Source organism: Ambystoma mexicanum, chromosome 4q (genome assembly GCF_040938575.1).
Source record: "Ambystoma mexicanum isolate Mex_15411 chromosome 4q, UKY_AmexF1_1, whole genome shotgun sequence".
Classification (NCBI taxonomy): domain Eukaryota; kingdom Metazoa; phylum Chordata; class Amphibia; order Caudata; family Ambystomatidae; genus Ambystoma; species Ambystoma mexicanum.
Window position 1 is genome coordinate 57,049,318 of NC_090928.1, and position 20,122 is coordinate 57,069,439.

The 20,122-nt window shown below is 44.7% G+C and overlaps 1 protein-coding gene across 1 annotated transcript in view; it reads left to right on the forward strand.

Moving 5' to 3' along the window:
* Positions 1-20,122, forward strand: part of ARHGAP18 (Rho GTPase activating protein 18) — a 928,328-nt gene that overhangs the window by 507,945 nt on the left and 400,261 nt on the right. The window contains exon 8 of the mRNA XM_069607469.1: positions 1,510-1,587. Within this exon, the coding sequence (XP_069463570.1) occupies positions 1,510-1,587 (78 nt within the window). The remainder of the gene's footprint in view (positions 1-1,509; positions 1,588-20,122) is intronic.

Below are 20,122 nucleotides of genomic sequence, written 5' to 3' on the forward strand. Positions count from 1 at the left end.
GGAGGCGATGGACTACGAACATACTGCGGCAGCCTTTGGGGAGGGAGGGGGGAGGAGGGAAAAAAGGGAAATGGGGAATGCGTTCTTTTTTGGTTTGTTCTTTTCCGTTATGTTGTAAACAATAAAAAGAAGTTTAAAAAAAAAAAAAAAAGGTAGTATCTGAATTTCATTTGAGTCAGAAGGTGGTTCTTCCGTCTTTCTACTCTCCTCCTCATCCTGGTAAGGAAGAGGAGTGACTCCATCAGTTGGATCCTAGGAGAGCTCTGAGCTGAGCCTTTACATTTCTAGGATGTCCAGGGTCGGAGTGAACGATCAACTCTTTGTATTATATGCTGGATACCGATTGGGCCAGGCTGTTACCAAACCGACCTTGTCCAGATGGATTATCCTCACCATTACGTAGTGTTACCGACTGGCGAGTAAGAACCCTCCTGAAGGGTTGAAAGCTCATTCGATTAGGGGCGTGGCTACGTCCACTGCCCTCCAGCGGGGGGTTCCTATTAGGAATATTTGTGATTCAACCACATGGGCTTCAATCCACCCCTTTGTTAAACATTACTCCCTGGGTACAATCCATGGTCAGGATATGGTCTTTAGAAAGGCGGTTCTTTATTCTGCATTCTGAGTACTCTAAATTCTTTTCCCTCCTCCAGTAACTGGTACTGCTTTGGGAGTCTGTCAAAGATGTGGAATACATTGTAGGACACAATCCATTCGAAGAAGTTACTTACCAACTGGTAACGTTCTTTCGACTGGATGTTCCTCCAATGTATCCCACATAGTCCTCCCAGCCTGCCCCTCTGGAGAATTTCCTATGCGATTGCAGCTTATGTTTCCGCGAGGCTATGTGCAATCAAGCAGGCATGAGTGGTGCCACACGTTCTGATGGGAAAAAACTTAAACTGAGGCTACGGGTGCCGTGCGTCCTATTTATAACATCTGGTGATGTCGCCCTCGATGGAGGCCTTCGAGAGACATCGACCCGACGTCATCAATGCAGGACGCCCTCTGCTGAAAGTTTCCGAAGTGCACAGCTGTGGACATTACATGTCAAAGATGTGGAATACGTTGGAGGAACAGCCAGTCGAAAGAACATTACCAGTTGGTAAGTAACTTGTTCTTCTGCCTTGTCTGATCACAGGTGAAGACATTAGTTTGGCTCATGCTGGGTGTGCAAACTCGGGCTGTTAACTGAGCTGGTCCCAAGGAAGTGTTTGTGTGTAGCTGCATAATATACACTCTTCAACGTGAAGAACAATGGGGAAATGTGGTATTTGAAAATAGCGCAGATCAGGATTACCATACGTCATCCTTCACTGCATATTTTAATACTTAATCCAAAGCAACCATATTGGTATAGACTCCCGATTAAGGACGTAATAATGCAGGATCATAAATATCTTTATAATTTCTAACCTGTTGTGTTATTTTTTGATCTGTTCTACATATCGTGATTTAAGCACTATTACACTTTCATTCTTAGAAATCAATCCTATTATGCTTTTACAGCTCATCTCACAGATAGAACAAGGTGGACTGCAAACAGAAGGACTCCTACGAATTCCAGGTGTTGCAACAAGAGTAAAGGTAAATCTCTAAAGGATCCGGTCCTTGCACAGCCTATGGTTGTATGGCACACTACACTTACATTGCACATGGGCAATGATTGTTGCTGAAATGTTGATCTTTAAACCATGCACAGTAATATTCTCGACAGTGGGAGGGATGAATTACATTTGGGGTTTTTGATATAGGTGCTAAGCAAACCACTGAAGGTCATCTAAAAAGATTGTTCATATTGGTGTATATCTATGTTCACATTTGTTCAAGAATACATTTTAGAGCAAAACAATGGGCATCTCATCAATGCATAACTGTCATAAATCAGAGATTGTATATAGCACCAGCATGCCACCAGGAAGGGAGCTTCAGGGCTCTTTTCCTACCGGATGGTGAAAGGGAAATGTATGTAATGTTTTAAGGCAGTTGAGAGCTACTGCCCTGAGTCACTTTTTAAATATTGATGTAGTCCCTGATTGATTTTATTGCCTGATCTATCAATTATTAAAAACAGAAAGATTGTGATTTTGATTGCATATATCTCCTGCTTAAGTAATAAGGTAATTTATGCAACCTTAGTACTCAGGGATTCGCCGCCATTATTTACTATCTTAACAAGAATTTGCTCCGCTCCCATTCAGATTTATTTCTTACCTGCGTTTAACATCCTCCCATCTAGGGAACATACTGGTCGCTGGTTCAAATTAGCATATAAAGAAAGGACTTGTTGCTTATGCTGTTTGGAGCTTGAATCGGCACGTCACTTGCTTAAAATCATGCCCTCTTTTAATGCCTTATCTGAGGAGCTGTATATGGCTTTTTACTGACATTTGATCCATTAAAGGTGATCAATTCTGGAGCTTGATTTACAGTACAAAATCTATTATCAAGGCATACATTAGTTTTGCAAAATTAGTCAAAATTTGCTACCTAAAATGTTTGATTAGCATTTTAACCTAAATGATTAGCAATGTTCATGTCATTATTTTCGTTGCGACGAGCAGTTAATTGTAACATGGCATCAATAAAGACTCAGCTTGTCATTTTTGCTTTTCCATCACATTTTGCCAGTGGTGGGCATAAAGGTTCACAGCCACAAGCAAATGGTTGGTTTAAACAATTTTATCAAGGAATCTAGGGCGAAGGCGTGTCGCGAGGTGTGCTTGGGGGTATTGTGTTAGACAATGGAACAATTCACCAAGTGTACTTCTAGTTGGCGCTGGCTTGGGAATCGGGTGGGTGCAGAAGGGGTCTAACCCAGTACGGGCAATTTCAGAAATCTGTTCAAGGAAAGACTGCTAGGGCTGTGTGTGGGTGCAGTGATGTATTATCAGGATTGAGGTACATTGGCAGAGCTGAATGCTGGTTTCACTGCTGGAAGAGCAATTTGTGCTGCTGATCAGGATTGAGATGCATTGGGAGAACCTATTGGCCCCAGTGCTGCACAAGCAATGTTTGCTGAATGTTCGAATTAATATGCGCTGTGTGCTGGCTATACTAGGGAATGCTACACTGGGGTGCTTTAACAGAGGTGTATGTGAATCCCAGTGCAAGAACGGCAGTGCTTTCTGAAAGTCGGGATTAATGTGCATTGCCAGAGCGCTGCTTACCCCAATGCTCTAATATGAGTGGGTGCTGCTGGTCAGGATACAGGTGCACTGGCAGAGCTGTGTGCTTGGTCGAATAGCAGTGGGTGCTTCAGATTAGGACTGGGCCACATAGGGTTATATACTGCCGAGTGATAGAGTAGAAGGCAGTGTTGCTGATCAGAGGTACATTGACAGATTTGTATGCTGATCCCAATGCTTAAGTAGCATGTGAATCTGAAAGTTAGTAAGAGGTACATTGGCATAGATATGTGCTGGCCTCTGTGCTACCTTCAAGGCGGAGGAGCATCAAGTATATATTCTGCAAAAATCATTACAAAGGGAAAAATTAAATATATTAGTCTGTATGTTCATGGGGTGAGCCGAAACATTCCAATACCAAAACTCATAGGTCCCTGCGTCCACTCCTGCTGGATGCAGCCAACAGTTTGTGGCGACAGGGGATCTGTGGCAAACAAGCTGCAGCAAATGGATCACTGCAAAACGTCCTGATCAGAATTGTTATGTGCACTTTTATGTCCAATAAAACCTGACGGCTACTAATGTTAGCCTGTGAAGCCAAACTGGACTCACATTTTCTACCAAATAGAGCTAAAAAACCAGCATCACTGCTTAAATAACGTGTGATCCTTGGCAAGCCATTTAGTCTTATCTCGCTGCACGTTTTTAATCTGCAAAATATGTATGTGTTCTGTTGTACAATCTATTTATAGAAAGGCCTTATAGTTTTGAAATCTAGTCAACATATGCATATGATTACAAAGGTATTTGCTGCTTGATGCGATCATGGCAGTTAATTTAAATTCCCATTCTAGTTTGAGTGTCAGACTGGTGCCACTCGGGTACGCAACTAGGCAAACATTTATGGAGGGGAGGGGATAACCCTTCAAATGTTGTGAGGGGCTAACTCTAGAGACTGGGAGGGGAGAACTTGTTTGGGTGCACTTAACTTCTTTACACATTCTAATGAGACTATAGTGCAGCTTAGTGTTACAAGCTGTTAACTCACTCTGTGACTGAAACACACTGCTGTGAGAATGAGCTGTATCCTGTCCTCCATGCCCTGCAAATTACTCTGCTGACCTAAAAGTACTAACACCTCATCACGATTTAAATTGCCAAAAAAATGTATGCATACGAATGCAGGGGCTATCCATGAAATGCTTTACCTCAGTAACTGCCAGGCCTTTGTCAACAGTGCAGCCCCAAGCACGGTTTAATGGCGTTGTCCTGTCTTGGTAGTTTAGCCAGGTCAAGCCGGCATAACCCTAAATTTCAGGGTGGTGGGAGGGCTAAAGCCCAGTCTGATCAACAGCCGTTTCACCACTGTTGTCACTCCAGACTCAAGGGACATTCTCTGGCACTGCTGTCATGCGAAAAACACGGAACAGCAATGTGTGTATTTAGAGGAGGGAGAGGTTTGTAAAGATGGACCCCGCAGCATTGTCAAGGTGACTGTGAAAAGGCCCTGGACAAGTGTGCTGCTTGGAGGAGGATCAGTCCGACAGGCTGGACTGTGCAGAGCAGCACATCAATCGAAGGTGTCATTCCAAGCCTCCTAACACCGAATGGGCTGACAGGCTGCACATATTTCCAGCACTGAAGTTTACAGGTTTGTGTGTGAGCGAGTACCTGTAAACATTTCTCTTGCCAGATGCACATCCTGCTGGTCTGCCCTCCTCTCCCGCCCCCCCACCAGCCTGTGGTATGTCCCCACTCCCAGCTTGACTATACACCAGGCTGTACACCCTCTCACCTAAGTAGCTGCAACGAAGTGGCCCCATCGTTTAATTCTCTTGCTATGCTCCGGCTTCTTTCTTATCCACATCCATGAGACAGGGCAGCAGATGAGTATGTAACTCGATCTGAAGATTTGGGCTCTCCTTCACATGCGCTCTATTGAACAGCACGTGCTTGTGCATCGGGGCTGGGCTGAAACCGGGCACATAACTTGATCAATGTTTCAGCCCAGCCCGGGAGCCTATGCCTTGGCTGCATGCTGTGCACAGCACTCTCTGGCACAAATAGTACTGAACTGACATTATCAACGCTCTAGAAAATCATCTCGCAGTTAGTGCGACATGATTGATTAAATAAAACGAGAATCACTGGTATTGTACTGCATATTGCGATGCAATACCGCTTATTTTATGCCTTGATGATATATACGTAAACCCACAAAGTGGTGAAGTGGAGGTTTCTTTTCTCAAAATGAAATCAGTTTTGAAAACTTCTATTGGAAGTCCTAAATGAAACAGGACTCTCCTTAAAGAAAATGGTGGGCGTTGGGGGGCTGACTGGGCAGCTGTTAACTTGCGTGTGAAACAAGGTCTTGCTGCACTGCTCAGACAAGACATTAAATGGCTGGTGTCTGTCCATTGTTTTTCTCACCGTTTTGTATTGGCTGTGAAGGATGCATTGGATAACGCTTACTTCAGTGATGTTTAATATGTTAATGCAGTTTTTTATTTGTTTAAAAAAAGCCCCAAAAGGTTGCATGAATTGCGTGCCTTGGGATTAGCCATGGAACAGTCTGTTCAGAAACCAAGGAAAGCTCATGGGACCCGTTGGGTGCAACATAAATTACTTGCTACTCAGGCCCTGAATACTTCTTTCCCAGTTTGTGCACATTTAGAAAGTTTGGCAGCTGATCCAAGCCATGACCAGGCAAAAGCCAAGGGAGTATTGCAGCATTTAACACGGTTTCAGATGGTATGCCATCTGCTTTTCTTTGAGCAGATTCTGCAACCCCTTGCTAGATTTTCTCTTGCACTTCAGAAGGAAGTGATTGAAATGCCAGAACTCATTATCTCTATTTCTACTTTAAAAATGACTCTGCAAACCTTAAGGGGAGAGACTGCCTTGGTAGCAAGTGAGCTTTGTACTCTTAAAAGTGAGGCCAACAAATTGTCTGAAACCTGCGAGTCTGTTTCCTGTCGTGGGGTCCAACTAACACATGCGAGTGCTCAAGTTCTGAACAGTTTCAAGCAACAGTGTAAAAAATGTCAGACATTGACAAATCTTGTGAAGATAGATTGTCTTTTACTGAGGACAGTATTTACAACTGTGCAAAAGTGTTACACATGATTCTGTCCATCAGAGTTAAGAGTTGGAAAAATATGGAAATAATGAAATTGTTAGTGGCAGAACACTTTTCTGATTTAATTGTTGACTGCAGTTTTTCAGTAGCAAATCCTGGAACAATTCTATCTGAGTGGCAAGAGTTTAAAGCATTTGCTCAGAACAACCTTTGTAAACTGCCACCAAAAGAGATCTGGGTGACCGCAACCCTCTGGCACCTCATATCCCCAGCTTGTGAAGCTCATAGACATCTTGAGGGTTTTCCCTGTGTCCAATGCAGTTGTGGAACTCTGCTTTTCCTGCATGAACAAAGTTAAAACAGACTGGAGGGCATCCCTATCAGAAGAGACTGTTGAAACACTCATTCGTATTAAGACGCAGGGCCCTTCTCCTGCAGAGTTCAAATCCAAAAAGGCTGCAATTTATTTTTTCAGCATGAAACCAAGACGTCCTGGTGCTGCCGATGATGACTTAAGGCCTACCTCACCCAAAAAGAACAGATCATGCACACCAAGCATGTCTCAAGACACCAATTCTTAGTCCTACACATTCATTTTTGTTGTTCCCAATTTTAAACCAAGTAAAGTTGCTTGTGACAGTTTATGCCAAACACTTGCTATATGTTAACTTGAAGATGATAAAATAAAAATTGCATGCACACACTGGCTTTAATTGATGTCTTGTTAACAATATGAAGGCCGCAGCACTGTGCTGCACCACTGACTGCTTGACCCAGCCACACGTCCTTGAACTGAAAAATGTTTTTAGAGCTTTGTTTGGCCACATTATGCATCAAACCTTTACATTTTACAGACATTTCACTGATGTTATACTTCAGAAGTACATAGAAATCATTTCTGCATTCTTGCTAATTCTATATCTTGGGCTACAAGTAATTCTGGTCACATTCAATATTAGTACAAAATTACTAATCAAATTAAACTTTTTTGATTAGCAAATTAATCAGCAAAATCTGCTAATTCATTTTTGAAAACTAATTTATGCCTTGAACATACACCAACTCCTTCTCTATTACACCACTATCTGTGCTACCATCCATTAAAACAGAAAATGCATCAGCAGTCTTGAGAACATTAAATAGTTCTTCCTCAAGGTAGCATCCAATACAAATTGTAAGCGCTCGTCCTGTTACAGCATTAGTGTACTTGGAGCCCAGGTCCACATCATTACGCTTCTCCTGCTCAGCCAATGGAGAAAACTTTTTAATAGGAATGTCCTCCTTTGCCATTGTATAAAGGATATCCATTAGCTTGCCTACAGTGAGTCTATGCTGATCCTCTGATGTAGCTAAAACTCCGTTTTAACAAATTAAAAATCATAACATCAATGACTGTCAAAAGCAGCTTGCAATTGCTCGTGCAACTAAGCACAGCCCTAGGAAAAATCTTCACTAACTCACCAGTGTGGCGATAAAGGTCCACAGCACTGCGTGGCTTTCCAAATTTCTTGAATTTTTCAGCTTTTCGATGTTGCGCTGTTTCCAGGTGTTTGTGGAATGTCTACTTTCAGCTGGGAGCCACTGATCCCAGAAATCAATGAGGCTCTGAAATTCCTCATAGAACGCAAATCTGTTTGAAACTCTGCACAAAGTGTACATCTTGCACACACAGCGTCTTCCTCTTCATAAATGTCTAGATATGTTTTGCCTGTGTCGTATTTTCTTTGCCACCCCAAAGCTGTGGCCAATTTCACAGTATGTGGTTTTGAGGTGGCCATGTCTAAACTGAAAACAAACATTAAAGGTCCATCGGTTGACTGCATCACTCAACTGCTGAAGATGAAGACAGCTGCTACAAGGAGTTTGTGACAAACTGGACCTTCAGAAAAAACTCAGATCTAAAAGATCAAAATAAATGATCTAAATAGGGCATGCAGCCGTCCCAGATGCCTCTTAATTCCAATTTTCAAAAAATTAACCAGGTGCCCAGAAGATCAGAAATTGTTCTGAACCGTGTCACATGTGCATTCTGTGACTCCAAAGCAGTGGGAAGTACTAAGTGGCAAGTTAGTAGCAAATTGTGCAATGTACTGCCCATCTAAGCCACCCAGTGCTCCAGATATTTGAAAGTGGGAGCATTTTACTACCTATTTTTAAAGTCTGGAGTAAAATGACTTTTTAGGGGTAAGAATGTAATTCGAATTACAGTATTTTATAAGTGGGAAAACTTTTTTTTCTTTTTTTTTTCTTCTTCTGGAAAATGAAATTGTAATATTTCTTTGCACCTTTGCACCTAGTTTAATCAAAGCTATGCCTTTACTTCTGATCAGGCAGATATAACCCTAGTTTCTTCCTGTGGTACTACTGGTCCAAACATAATATACATGAAGCTGTGTGGGTGAAGGCAGGGGCACACATTTTTTGTTGGGTATATTTGCCTTTAAGGGAGTAAAAGGGGCTAATACACCCCTTATCTGTAGGGCTGAGGCCACTGACACCTATGGATAAAATACACATTTCTGTTCTTGCCAGCACTTGTATGGTTGGGTGGGTCAAATGATTTGCCCAGGATCACATGCTTTGGTTAAGCCAGAATTGCCAGCATATTGACTTACCTGCCACAAACTTCCAAGCTCTAATTAGTACACATTTGTTTCGGTTAAGCAAGAGCCACAATGGTCTTGCTTATTTGCAAAGTACACCCAAAGCAACCTCCTTGGAGTATTTGCAACACCCTGAACCGAAGACTACACACCTCCGGATGCAAAACCATGTTTGATCTCATGGATGAACTCGGCTTTAAAAAGAAATGGCTTTGAGTCACTTTCTGTGCAAATGTGGTGTTTAAGGCATCTAACTAACTTATTTACACATTCATGGGACTCTTCAGTTAGCTGTGCTAAATGGTCTCCCGTTTCTTCTTGCTTCCAAGCACTATTCTGATTCAAGTACTAACATGATGATCACAAATCTATTAATTGCAAGTCGTAGTTGCTGCAGACAGGAAAGAACTGATTTAGCCTTCTGCATGCACACAGCCCTGCAATTTTAACACTGCCTGCTCAGAAAAGCTAATATTCTTTAAATTGTGATTGAAACAAGGCTTTCTGACCGCACAGGCAGTGCTTTTAGTGCGGGGCTGAGCGCAAGCAAGTGGCTGGTAGATATTTCTCCCACCCAAATTCCCAGTGCGGCCACCTGCACCAATAACCTACCCTGCTTGCAGAAGGCCTTTGAATTGTCTACATTAAAAAGATCTTTTTAGAATAAAAAGTTGGGCTAGGCTTTGCTTAACTCTCAGGGCCGTTGGTATCAAGTGGGAGTCCTCTCTGCCTAATCTTCCTCTACACTGCAGACCAATTCCTACAAAATAGGCAAAAAGCAACTCATTTACTGGCTACCCACAACAATAAACACTCACTCTGGGGGCGGGGGGCCTCGAGAATCGACAGCCGAACAAATGCCAGCGCAGCCACTTGCCAACAACCCAGCCCAGCAATCGGGGACAGCGTTGGGCCTTTTACCTTTACAAACGAGAGGCTTCGAGCCTCTGGGGGGGATCATTAGGGGGGGGAGGCGGACAGAGGTCCAGCAACTGCGCCCATGGTTCCAGTCCGCAAAGCAAGTTGGTCACAGTTTTCGTTCTGGGACTTTTGATATGCGCTTTGCAGTGCTCACATTAAAGTTATGGCCAGTGTAAAGCTTCCTACTGGGTCTGGCTGCCTGCCTCGTGATACATTCGGCAGCTAACCTCCATGCACTCCTGCAGGCTGCGCGGACTGGCCTATATAGGGCAATAGGCCCATGGCTTAACCAAAAGTGCAAAATGCTTGCCTGGGCCCATTTATTGGGTAAAAGTGAGCCACCTTTTTGGCCAATGTGGGCCAGTTTGAGTTACTGGAGTCCAGTAACTCATCAAACTGGCCCTAATGGTTAACAGTTCTGACCAGTGTTGCTGAATTAAAATGTACAATTTGCCTCACCTCCCCTTGGGTTATTCAAACAATGTCACAAAGGGAATTAATTCAATGTGGAGCACTTTCGGTTGGTGCCGAGACAATTGTCTGCCCCATTCTGACCCTGGCCCACGGTTTCCACCACCATCAGCAATGGGGGGGCGGCTGTTACGCTCACCTGGTATACACGGGGACGCCACCCAGCCCTCTTTGTTTTCCCACCTCCCTTGGCCTTAACTCCTTCCTCCCCCTTGGGCCTTCTCCTCATCTTAATAGTGTAAAAGTTGGATTCTCCGTCCTGCTCCTTGTAGCAGGGGCGAGTAGATGTGGGGGGCGAGCAGCGACCAAGTTACTTCACTGGTGCAAGCCCCCCTGTGGGAATCCAGGCCTGCTGCAACTCCGTAGGTTTGCTGCTTTACAGTCTTTATATGCAGTTCTTATGTTCCTCTTAGTTCAAATAATAATGTCTTGCTCCTTTCCTTTTAGGTATGGAATGTATTTTGGTGTTGTCATGCAGTTTGAAGAGGAGCATGGGCCGGTATGCGAAAGCACGGTGTGCGCGATGCTGTCCGGTGAGTTATGCGCGATGCGCGGCGCTGTTTCGCCTTTTATATTGCTAATCTGTGTCTTTTGTCTCCTTTGTTTTATTGGTATGTATATAGCGCACAACAGTCCGAGGACATCGTGGCACTTGTTACAGTACAAAGCTTAGTTGCATAGTCATTAGCAATATATATATACAGGGTACAATATAGTTATATTACATTTGTATCATATTCCAATATAGATGGCCGAAGTGGAGGAGAAGGTAGCGATGCTAGTTGAGGAAAGTGGCCTTGGGAGAGAGTTCCAAAGTTTTCGTGCAATATAGGAGAGGCCTAGACCGCCAGCTGTAGTTCTTTATGCGTGGTATGTGTAGCTGGTTGGTGTACTGCGCTCTGGTGGGGCGTGTGGCTGTTGTCCTGGATAATTCTTCAGATAGGTATGTTGGGGCAGTTTTATTGATGCATCTTTGTGTGATGGTGAGGATTTTCAGAGTGATACGGTCTTTGAAGGTTGCGATGTTCCTCGTCGAGCGCTGTAATGTTCCAGCAATGATACTGACCAGGAGAGGACTACCCAGGTAAGAATTGTGGCTTTCTTCATTCGGGAGGAAACGTGAATAAACGCTTACTAAATGCCGTTTTTCTTTCTCCTCTTTCCAGGTTATGGTATCCCATAATGGATGCATGCGGTGCCGGATGGAGTTCGTACCTTCAGATGAGTGGAACTGAAGTCAGCAGTGGATTGAAGACAGGAAACTGTTCCAGGTAAGTTTCGTAGTGTTCTTTCTCTCTCTACAGGTCCTTGGTTTCAGGTAAGCTGGCATCAAAGAACTAGACACAGTGAGCGTTACGCTGCCCACAGCAGAATAACGCAAAGCATGTTCTGCTGTTTGGGTGCAGTTTAAATAGTCTCAGGTAAAGTAGTCCAGGTAAAATAGTCCCAGGCCTGCCACACCCAAAGTAGTCCCAGGCCTGCCACACCCAAAAGACTAGACTGCATAGCTCAGTTCCTTGTAACTGAGCTGTGTGTGTCTCCATGTTGGCTGAACACCCCCCACGCCCCCAAGTTCAAAAGTTAAATAGTCCCATTCTAATGTTGGTCTTCATGATGGTTTTGAGCCTGGCACCAAAGGCGCCAGGACTGACTCCGAGTCTTGGATGAGGTTTTAAGGCCTTTGACCTGGCCCTAACTGGAAGGCCGACTTGCCAGTGAGGGCCAGAGGCAAGGGTCATGACACCGGGGGGGGGCACACACATTCACCCGGGTCTGATGCTGCTTACTGTGGGTGCAGGGTGTTAGAGAGTGGCTGAACGGGCGAGAGAAATATTATTGCCAACCACTCTCTAACACTGAGCACCCTCCGTAATAACACAGCCTGCTGATCACAGAAGACCTTTTGAAAGGCCTCCTACGAGCAGCAGGCTGCATTATTATGACGGGTACTGGGTGTTAGCAAGTGGTGGGTCAGTACACAACGATGGATAGAGGGACGGCCAGTTACTAGCCAGTTATTAAGTTACTGCCACCTCATTTGTAAACATACACCCAGAACATTGGTTCTTACTCGGCAAAGGTCATCCTGTGCCCCACTTGTCCCCCCTCCTACATAAGACGAGCAGTGACCATGTTCTCTGTTTGTGGTGTTATTTGTGACGCTCACTAAGGCCAATGTCTGCCTATCATACGGCAATACTCCTTTTGTCTCAAAGCTAGTAGTGATCGAGCAGCTTGCAGCCCCTCCCATCAGAATGTAGCCACACAACTTCTAATGATGGGCCATATTAGTCACTGAAAAGTTTTGTGCCTGCATTCTGATGAGGGGAGGTGCAGTGGGGTGTGGGTAGTTCTGGCGTGCACAAAAGCCTAGCTTCATGAGTGCTTGTGACATCACACATTCATAGGCGGCCCCCCTACTTTTGTCTGTGCCCCCTATTTTTTTCTTTGGCCCCCTCTTTGCCCCTCCTAAATTTGATTCCTGGTGACGCCACTGAGTGTTTGAGTCTAAAGAAAATAACGCTGCCTGCTGCTCGTAGAAGAGGCAGCATTATTATGGCGGGTTCTGGGTGTAAGTGGCGGGCGGGAGAAATATTATTCTCAGCCACTTGCTAACACCAGCACCCGCTGTAATAGTGCAGCCTGCTGATCAAAGAACTTTTGAAAGCCCTTATATGAGCAGCAAGCTGCGTTATTACGGCAGGTGTTGCTGTTAGCAAGTGGCTGAGAATAATATTTGTCCCATTTGAACGGGTGGGAGAAATATGATCAGCCACTTACCCCCAGTACCCAACAGATTCCAAATCAAAAGGGCCTGGCTCCCCCACCCAAACCTCCCTAGCACTCAGTGACTCCCTCGGCCTCCTTACCTCTTCAAAGTTGAAGCCAGAGTGTGAGAGGTGTGGGATATTTTGACCCATGCAGCTGTGCTATGCTACATCACTTTGCTGCAGTGGTGCAAGAAACAGCAAAATGGCCGCCCTGACTCCTGTGTGTGCGCCAAGATCTCTAAACTGCGTTTTTGCAACAACCAGAAAATGGCTGCACCACCCTGCCACACGCATTTCAGGTGGGGTGGAACAGAGTACTCGCTGCAGTAATGTGCCAGTGTGCTCTAACATTTAACATGGAGTGAAGCGAAAGAGGCAGCATTACTTTGCTGTAAACCCAAAATGCCTCTTTAAAATGACATAATTCACATTAAAAGTGCTGTTTGGCGCTAAATCCATCCATTTACCATGAACCACTGTGATTAAAAAGGCCCTGCAATACCCAGGATCATCCATTGTGTCTCAGAGGAAACCAGCCTCATTTGAATGACGGCTCCTGTCAAAAGTATCTTTGAAAAATCAACCAGGGGCTTTGTTTTCATTTTACACAAACGCGTCTCTTTTCTTTGCAAAAGTATCAAGAATCAGCTGTTCAGAGAAAGACTCTAAATAGATGCCTGTTTAATGTATCCATGCCGCAAAACAACTCCAGCACTCAAGAAAAGAACTATACCTGCAGAAAGTGTGTATTTGCTGGAGATGAAAACAGAATTTAAAGAAATAGTAAAATGTGCTTTTTCCGACTGAAGAGAGAAAATCGCCTATTTAAAAGTACATTGTTTTGTGAAGGCCTGCTTACTTAGAAATGTAAAAGGATTTGTCGCTGGTAAAAGTGCACCTATAAACTGTTTTTATTCCATAGGTTTAAGCCAAGATGTAAAATGAGAAAAGCTAAAACTCAGGCTAAGTTAAACTATATAAAAGCCCTGAGAGAGGGTGACACCTCATAAACCTCTGGAACAGGAAAGCGCTAATTGCTAGCTTGGAGGACTTTGAATGCATCAGGACAAAGGGACTTCCCAAGCTCATCAGACATTCGTCTTTGCTCCAGGCTGTGACAATAGCAGGCTGAAACGCTCACCTGGCAAGTGTGAGGGGCAATAAAACCTTTAATCAAGAGAGGTCCCTCAACCTGCTTCAAAGGAATTGACAGCTGCTTGCAGTTGGGGGGGGGAGGGAAAAAAAGGATCAAGTGACATTTGGTTTGAAAGGTTATTTTGGAACTGAAGACGTTTAACTTTGCAGCAAGAATTAGGGAAAATATGAAAAGTTGGTAGTTCTACATCTAATTGTATGCTTTATTTGAATAAGAAACAGAAGTTGTAAAAAATGACAAATTGCGGGGAAAGTATTGATGTTGTGAACACATTTTGTACACACATCCCAGGGGTAAATGCGCATCGGTGTACAAAAGTCGGGAATTTTGGGCCAAATATTTCATGGTTAAAATTGCCAAAATGTAGCCGAAACGCAAAACCAGGTCCCACAAACTTGGGATTTTGATTGAAATATGACGCACAAAATATGTAACCGGTGTATCTGACTTTCTCAGAGGTTATAACTGCATAAATATATATGTGTCAAAATTGGGTTTTGGTTCCAGTAGCTAGGGGAGGTTTCTAGACATTGTAAGAATCACCCCATAACATGACATCCTTTTTTTGTAATCCAATCAGCTGTGGGCAAGGTGGAAACTATGCTCTTGCCCAATCCTAGCATTATGGGTGTGGGTAGTAAGCCTGCCCCTGCCATATACTGTAGTGATGTCATCTGGCATGATAAATAAGGGCACCTGACAACACCACAGACATTCTGATTCCTGACTTTCTCCCTGAATTCCTGCGTGGCATCCTGTTCCTGATTTCTTCATCGTGTTTGATCCTGATTCCAGATTTTCATTGCAAAGCCAAGGCCTATGCATTCCTGAACCCATTTTCAGCTAGGCCTCAAATTCTAAAAATCCCCAAAAAAACGAGAAGCATCCTGATCCCTCCTGGCTTGCTGCTACTAAATGTATGCCTGCTCCAAAAATGCCACCCCAGTGATCTGTAGTATCCAGTAACCAGAAGCGCCAGTCTGATGACCAGAACGGCCCAGCTGATCCTGTTCCGCCAGATTTGCCCAGCTGTCCTTGGTTAGTCACAATCCATGTGATGACCATAACCCTTGACGGTCCAAAATCCTAAATTAAAGTGGACTGTAAGTATTTATAGGAATCATAGAAAACCATAGCATACCTTGCCCTAGCCCAATCTCTAAACCATCCTATCCTTACCTTAATAACTTGTAACTTTGTCAGAATCCTTACTGCAATACTGTCTTTGATTTATCTTGCTAACCGCCATTTCTTTAGTCATTTTTATCCTGTGCAAATCCTAACCTATCAATCCTATTTCGAGTGGTCGGTCTGGTTCCGCCAGAGCGGGCGCTGGGGTTCTGTGGTTGAAGTCATGAATCAACTCCAGAGCTTACTGTGTCCCTCTTTGGTATTCTAAGCCTGAATACTCTAGTCAAGAGTAAAATTATAGTAAATATTTTTTGCCCAAACTGAGTTTCTTTTCTGTTTTTCACTACACGATTTTTCTAAAAACACCTCTCATTCTACATTGCATATCTCCCTCAGCTTAATAGCTAGAGACCTCATTTCAACTCTGAATTATACCTATGATCTGTAGCTACACCTCAAACTGCACTCTGAATCAGAAATTCTCGTAAAAACCATTTGGTTAATTTTAGGTGAGAATCAACATTTTTGCAGAGTTTTACAGGTTTTTTTTTTATTCTAAATTATCTTCAACCTTCCATTCAAATTCGAATTGTTTACTTTTGCTCAAACTATTGTTTATGCTTGCTAGTATCTTTTCAATGTTGCTCCCTTAGAAATGTGTACTGATTTAAGGATTTTTGCACATTTTCAGTGTTTTTATTCAGCCATTTCCAAAATGTCATTTAAACAGTAGGGTTTCAAATCTGTGTCTCTCTTGTTTGGGGAGGGAAGGTTGAATTCGAATTCTGTTTTCTCTTCCTTATTCCTGATTACCTGCTGCTTCCCTATACCCATTTAGAATTGCTTATTTGTGGGTTGAGGAATATTTCTGGGGTGAATCCCAACTTAAGCGCTATTTTTCAAAACAAGCCAAAAGTTATCTTTTCTGTTTTTATATTGTGTTGCTAAAGAGTGAATTTAAGTGCATTACATACCTTCCTATCTGTTATTGTCACCCCATTGGTGATTGCTGCCCCATATATTAGAAGTATGTTTGATTTGAATTTTAAATAAATATTACCTTTACCAACCAGCCTGATTCCTGGTCCATCGTGACCCGGGTTATTTGAAAAGGAGTGTGATATGAGTGGTGTTTCACTCAAAATATTGAACATCTACAGTGCACAACCAAAATGCTTATATACTAGGCTGAGACCAGGGTGTATTACCTGATTGAAATACTTAACAGAGGGGGGGCGGAGATCCTCCTCTCACGTCGGGATGACACCGCATTCGAGCTGGGCTCATAACATATACAATGTTTTGAGTCCAGCCCTTGCGCTTCTGCCTCGCCTGCAGTGCACGCTGTGCAGAGGCAGGCAGTAAAGGCACAATCTTTTTTCTTTTTTTGTTGTGGAGTGGAAATCATATTGCAGTAACTGCAACATTGTTGAAATACACAGCAAACCGGCATTATTATATCAGAAATAGCGATGCGATACTGCTTATTCTATGCCTTGATATAACAGGCTTTGGGCATCTTCTATATTGTCCTTACTGTTCAGATTCCACTGTGCATGTTGTGCTTACTCTCCGCCCCATTGTCGATTTCAGCTTTGTTGCCCTTGCTTGCTTTTGGCTGACTCCTCTGGCTTATTCTGTCGGCATCTGCCCAGTCCCATGCTCGAGCTGTGGAAGAATTGAACTCAATTTGGCCCACCACTGAGGGTGGCCAGAAAAAGCAGTGTACTTGATGTCGGCCTCCCGCAGCCGCCTCTTAACTGCCTCTAACAATTGTCTGGCCTTCTGAACCGCCCTTGTAAAGTCCGGGTAGACTGTTACCTTCGAGCCATTAACGAGGACCAGCCCCCTCAGACATCTGCAGAATCGCTTCTCTGTCGCAATAGTTTAGTAGATTTGCAATTTCTGGCCTAGGATGAGCCCCTGGCACCCCCAACCCCCGCTCAGGATTCTGTGGACCTATTCCAGAGAAAAATTGCAACAGCCCCATAGGACCCATTCAGTCCTTCAGCCCCCCTTCCAAATACAGCCCCATGGAGGGGCCTCTTTTCGGAGTCCCAGTATCCGAATGTTGCGGCGTGCCCTCCCTTCTGCATCCTCCAACCTCTCCCAAGTACTTTCATCCTGCTCATTAGCTCCTGATTGCCTTTCTGCATCTGTTGCATCAAGTCCTTCACCTCCGACATTCTATGCTCCATTTCCCCCACTCTCGCCGAGATTTTATGGATGGCTTGCCTCAGGAAGCTCACATCTGCCCCCATATTATCCACTTTACTCTCCAGCAAGGGTTTGGATTCCTTGATGGCAAAGAGCAGTTCATTCAATGAGGGGTATTTCTGGGGAAACCTCTATGCTGCCGTCTCTCCCGCCCTCTCCTCCGCTCACTTGGTCCTTCGGGTGTACCGCAAACTAGTCTATATTTGCTTGGGTGGATAGCTTCTTTCCTTTGTGCTTATCTTTCACCATCTCTCCAGGTGTCCTGTGGGTCTGCCTCATTGCTACCCGTTTCACTCTTGCCAGGTTCCACTGCCAATCCCCCATACCTTCTCACCCCCCCTCCACTTGCTGGAGGTGGGAGGTTTGGGCTGGGGGTTCTTCGCTCCCCCTACTATGTAGCCTGGGGCAGTGCCCGTCACGTCCTCTTTGTGAACACTCCTTATTGCCTCCTTACCCCCTCTGGCCCTGTTACTGTCTGCACTGGCAGGCCGAAGTCCAACTGTCACTGGCGCAAGCATCCCTACTGAGTAATATAGATGCAAACTGGTTCGGCTTTCCTTCCCTTCACAGCTGAAGCACCAGCATTGTTTTTGTAAGCCTCAAGGCTGTCTTTGATAGGCGTGCAACACTCAGATCAATGGTCCGTGCTGTTTACAGTGAACACTCACTCCCTGCTTACTGACCTTGGAGATGTGGAAGCCCTTTCTCTTTCCCGGCTTCTCCAATACTCGCTGGCTTAGTCCCCTGTCTTGTGGCTTTGACCTTCTTGGGCAGCAGAGCGGTCTGGATATTAGGCAGGAAAACAACCCTGGGCACTGGTGGCTACGATCTGCAGTTTGAGCGCCTTGGAATGCGCGCCAGAAACGTTTGGGGCTGATGCGTGTCTTCTAGCTGCCGAGGGCGTTGTTGCTGGCAAGCCAGTGTCTATTCCTTTCCAGGCACATGCTTATGGCAGCCCGATGGACAAGGGCTCCAGCTTCCGCCTGCTCAGTGTTGCAGGGTGAAATGGAAGATCTGATACTCTGGTAGGGGAGGTGAACTTCTTTACTAAGTTCCATTGACCAGGTATATACATCAGTTAAGTCCAAGGGTAAGTAAATAGGAAGGTACACAGGAGACATCCACTGGCTTCCTCCCACAGGCTGCTTCACTCCAACAGACCTTCATGGAGCTTACAGGGGCACTCGCACCAAAACATTCTATTGACCTAACATTCCATCAGGCATTCTCTCAGGCAAGCATTCATTCAGGACCAAAGCAGGGAACACAAGACACAGCACAAATCCCTCCTCAACAGAAACCAAGATAAAGGTACCAAAATAAGTGCGAGGGGGGAAAATACACATACACAGGCTAATGCGACCAAAGTATGAAACCAACAACATTCTGGCCACCTCCACTCCAAACTCCAATCCAAATCCCACTCACTCCATTCCGAAGAACAAAGAGACATGCCTCATGCTCCTACCAACCTAGTCCCTTCAACGACCTGAAAAGCAGCCAATACACTCGGTCTGTAGCAGCCCTACCAGAGACACTCAGACCAAGGAACCAGCCTTAACTCAATACACCACCATTGCCACACGATACCAAAAACACCCTCATTCATTCTGCTGCCAGCAACTAAGGTGTACTGAAACGCAGCACATCCTTCATCTTCTAGTATACTACCAAAACAAATAATCATAGTTCAAAATGCACAGAGCCCAGGCACGGCAGGCAGAGAGGACCTCCCCCTAAAATACTGGCGTCCAACTCCTCAAGACGCGTGCAAGAAACCCCCTCAAGTGCGATGTCCAACACCCCAATATTTGTGCCACAGGTGGCAGAACACCCCTACACCTAGTACCGGCTTCCAGACACCCTGGAATTGTTACCAAGCAAACGTCCACCATTCTCCCAATGCACATCACCCTCAAGCACACACAATGTGATGCATTGCAATCCAAATATTGAGCTCGAAACATTTTGTGAAAATAACACAACCTTAAAAGTCCAGAGAGTACACGTTGGTCCTGTGGAATAAAACGTTACTGCAAGATACATCTTGTTAATTAATTCACTGTTGTCACAACCATCAATGATCAGAAAACAATGCAACTCCTAAACAGAGGCCACGTCAACCACACCAAAAAAACACTTCAACCCCAACCAAGACAAAAGAGAATTGAGCCAAACATAGCCAGGCATGACCCAAAACCGATCGCAGGCCTCGCATCACACACAATAACAAAATCAGTATTCTGTTATATACTGAGAGCTCTCGGGGGGGGGGGGGGGGGGGGAGGGGGCGGGGGAGCAGGGGGGCAAAATCAGATGTGCTCTCAGGATCTTCAAGGGCTTAACCGAAACATCTGCAGTATCCCAAAATGTCCCTCCAATGAGCAGATTCCTCCTCCGACGCCGAAGAGCATGCAGGGCACAGAACGAAATGCTTGCTACAGTACCCTTTCCTTTGACTGTGAGCGCTCACTGTCTCACAGTTCTTTGCCCACCTCCTGAACTGCATTTTGATAAGGCCATGGTGCTGTAAGTTCGCCCCTCTGGTGCCTGATGCTCTAACTACTTAATCTCTCCTAAGCTGTGTATGTGCCAATGATCGGGTGTGTTGCTCCAGTGGGCAAAATAATTTCAAGGTGGCCCCG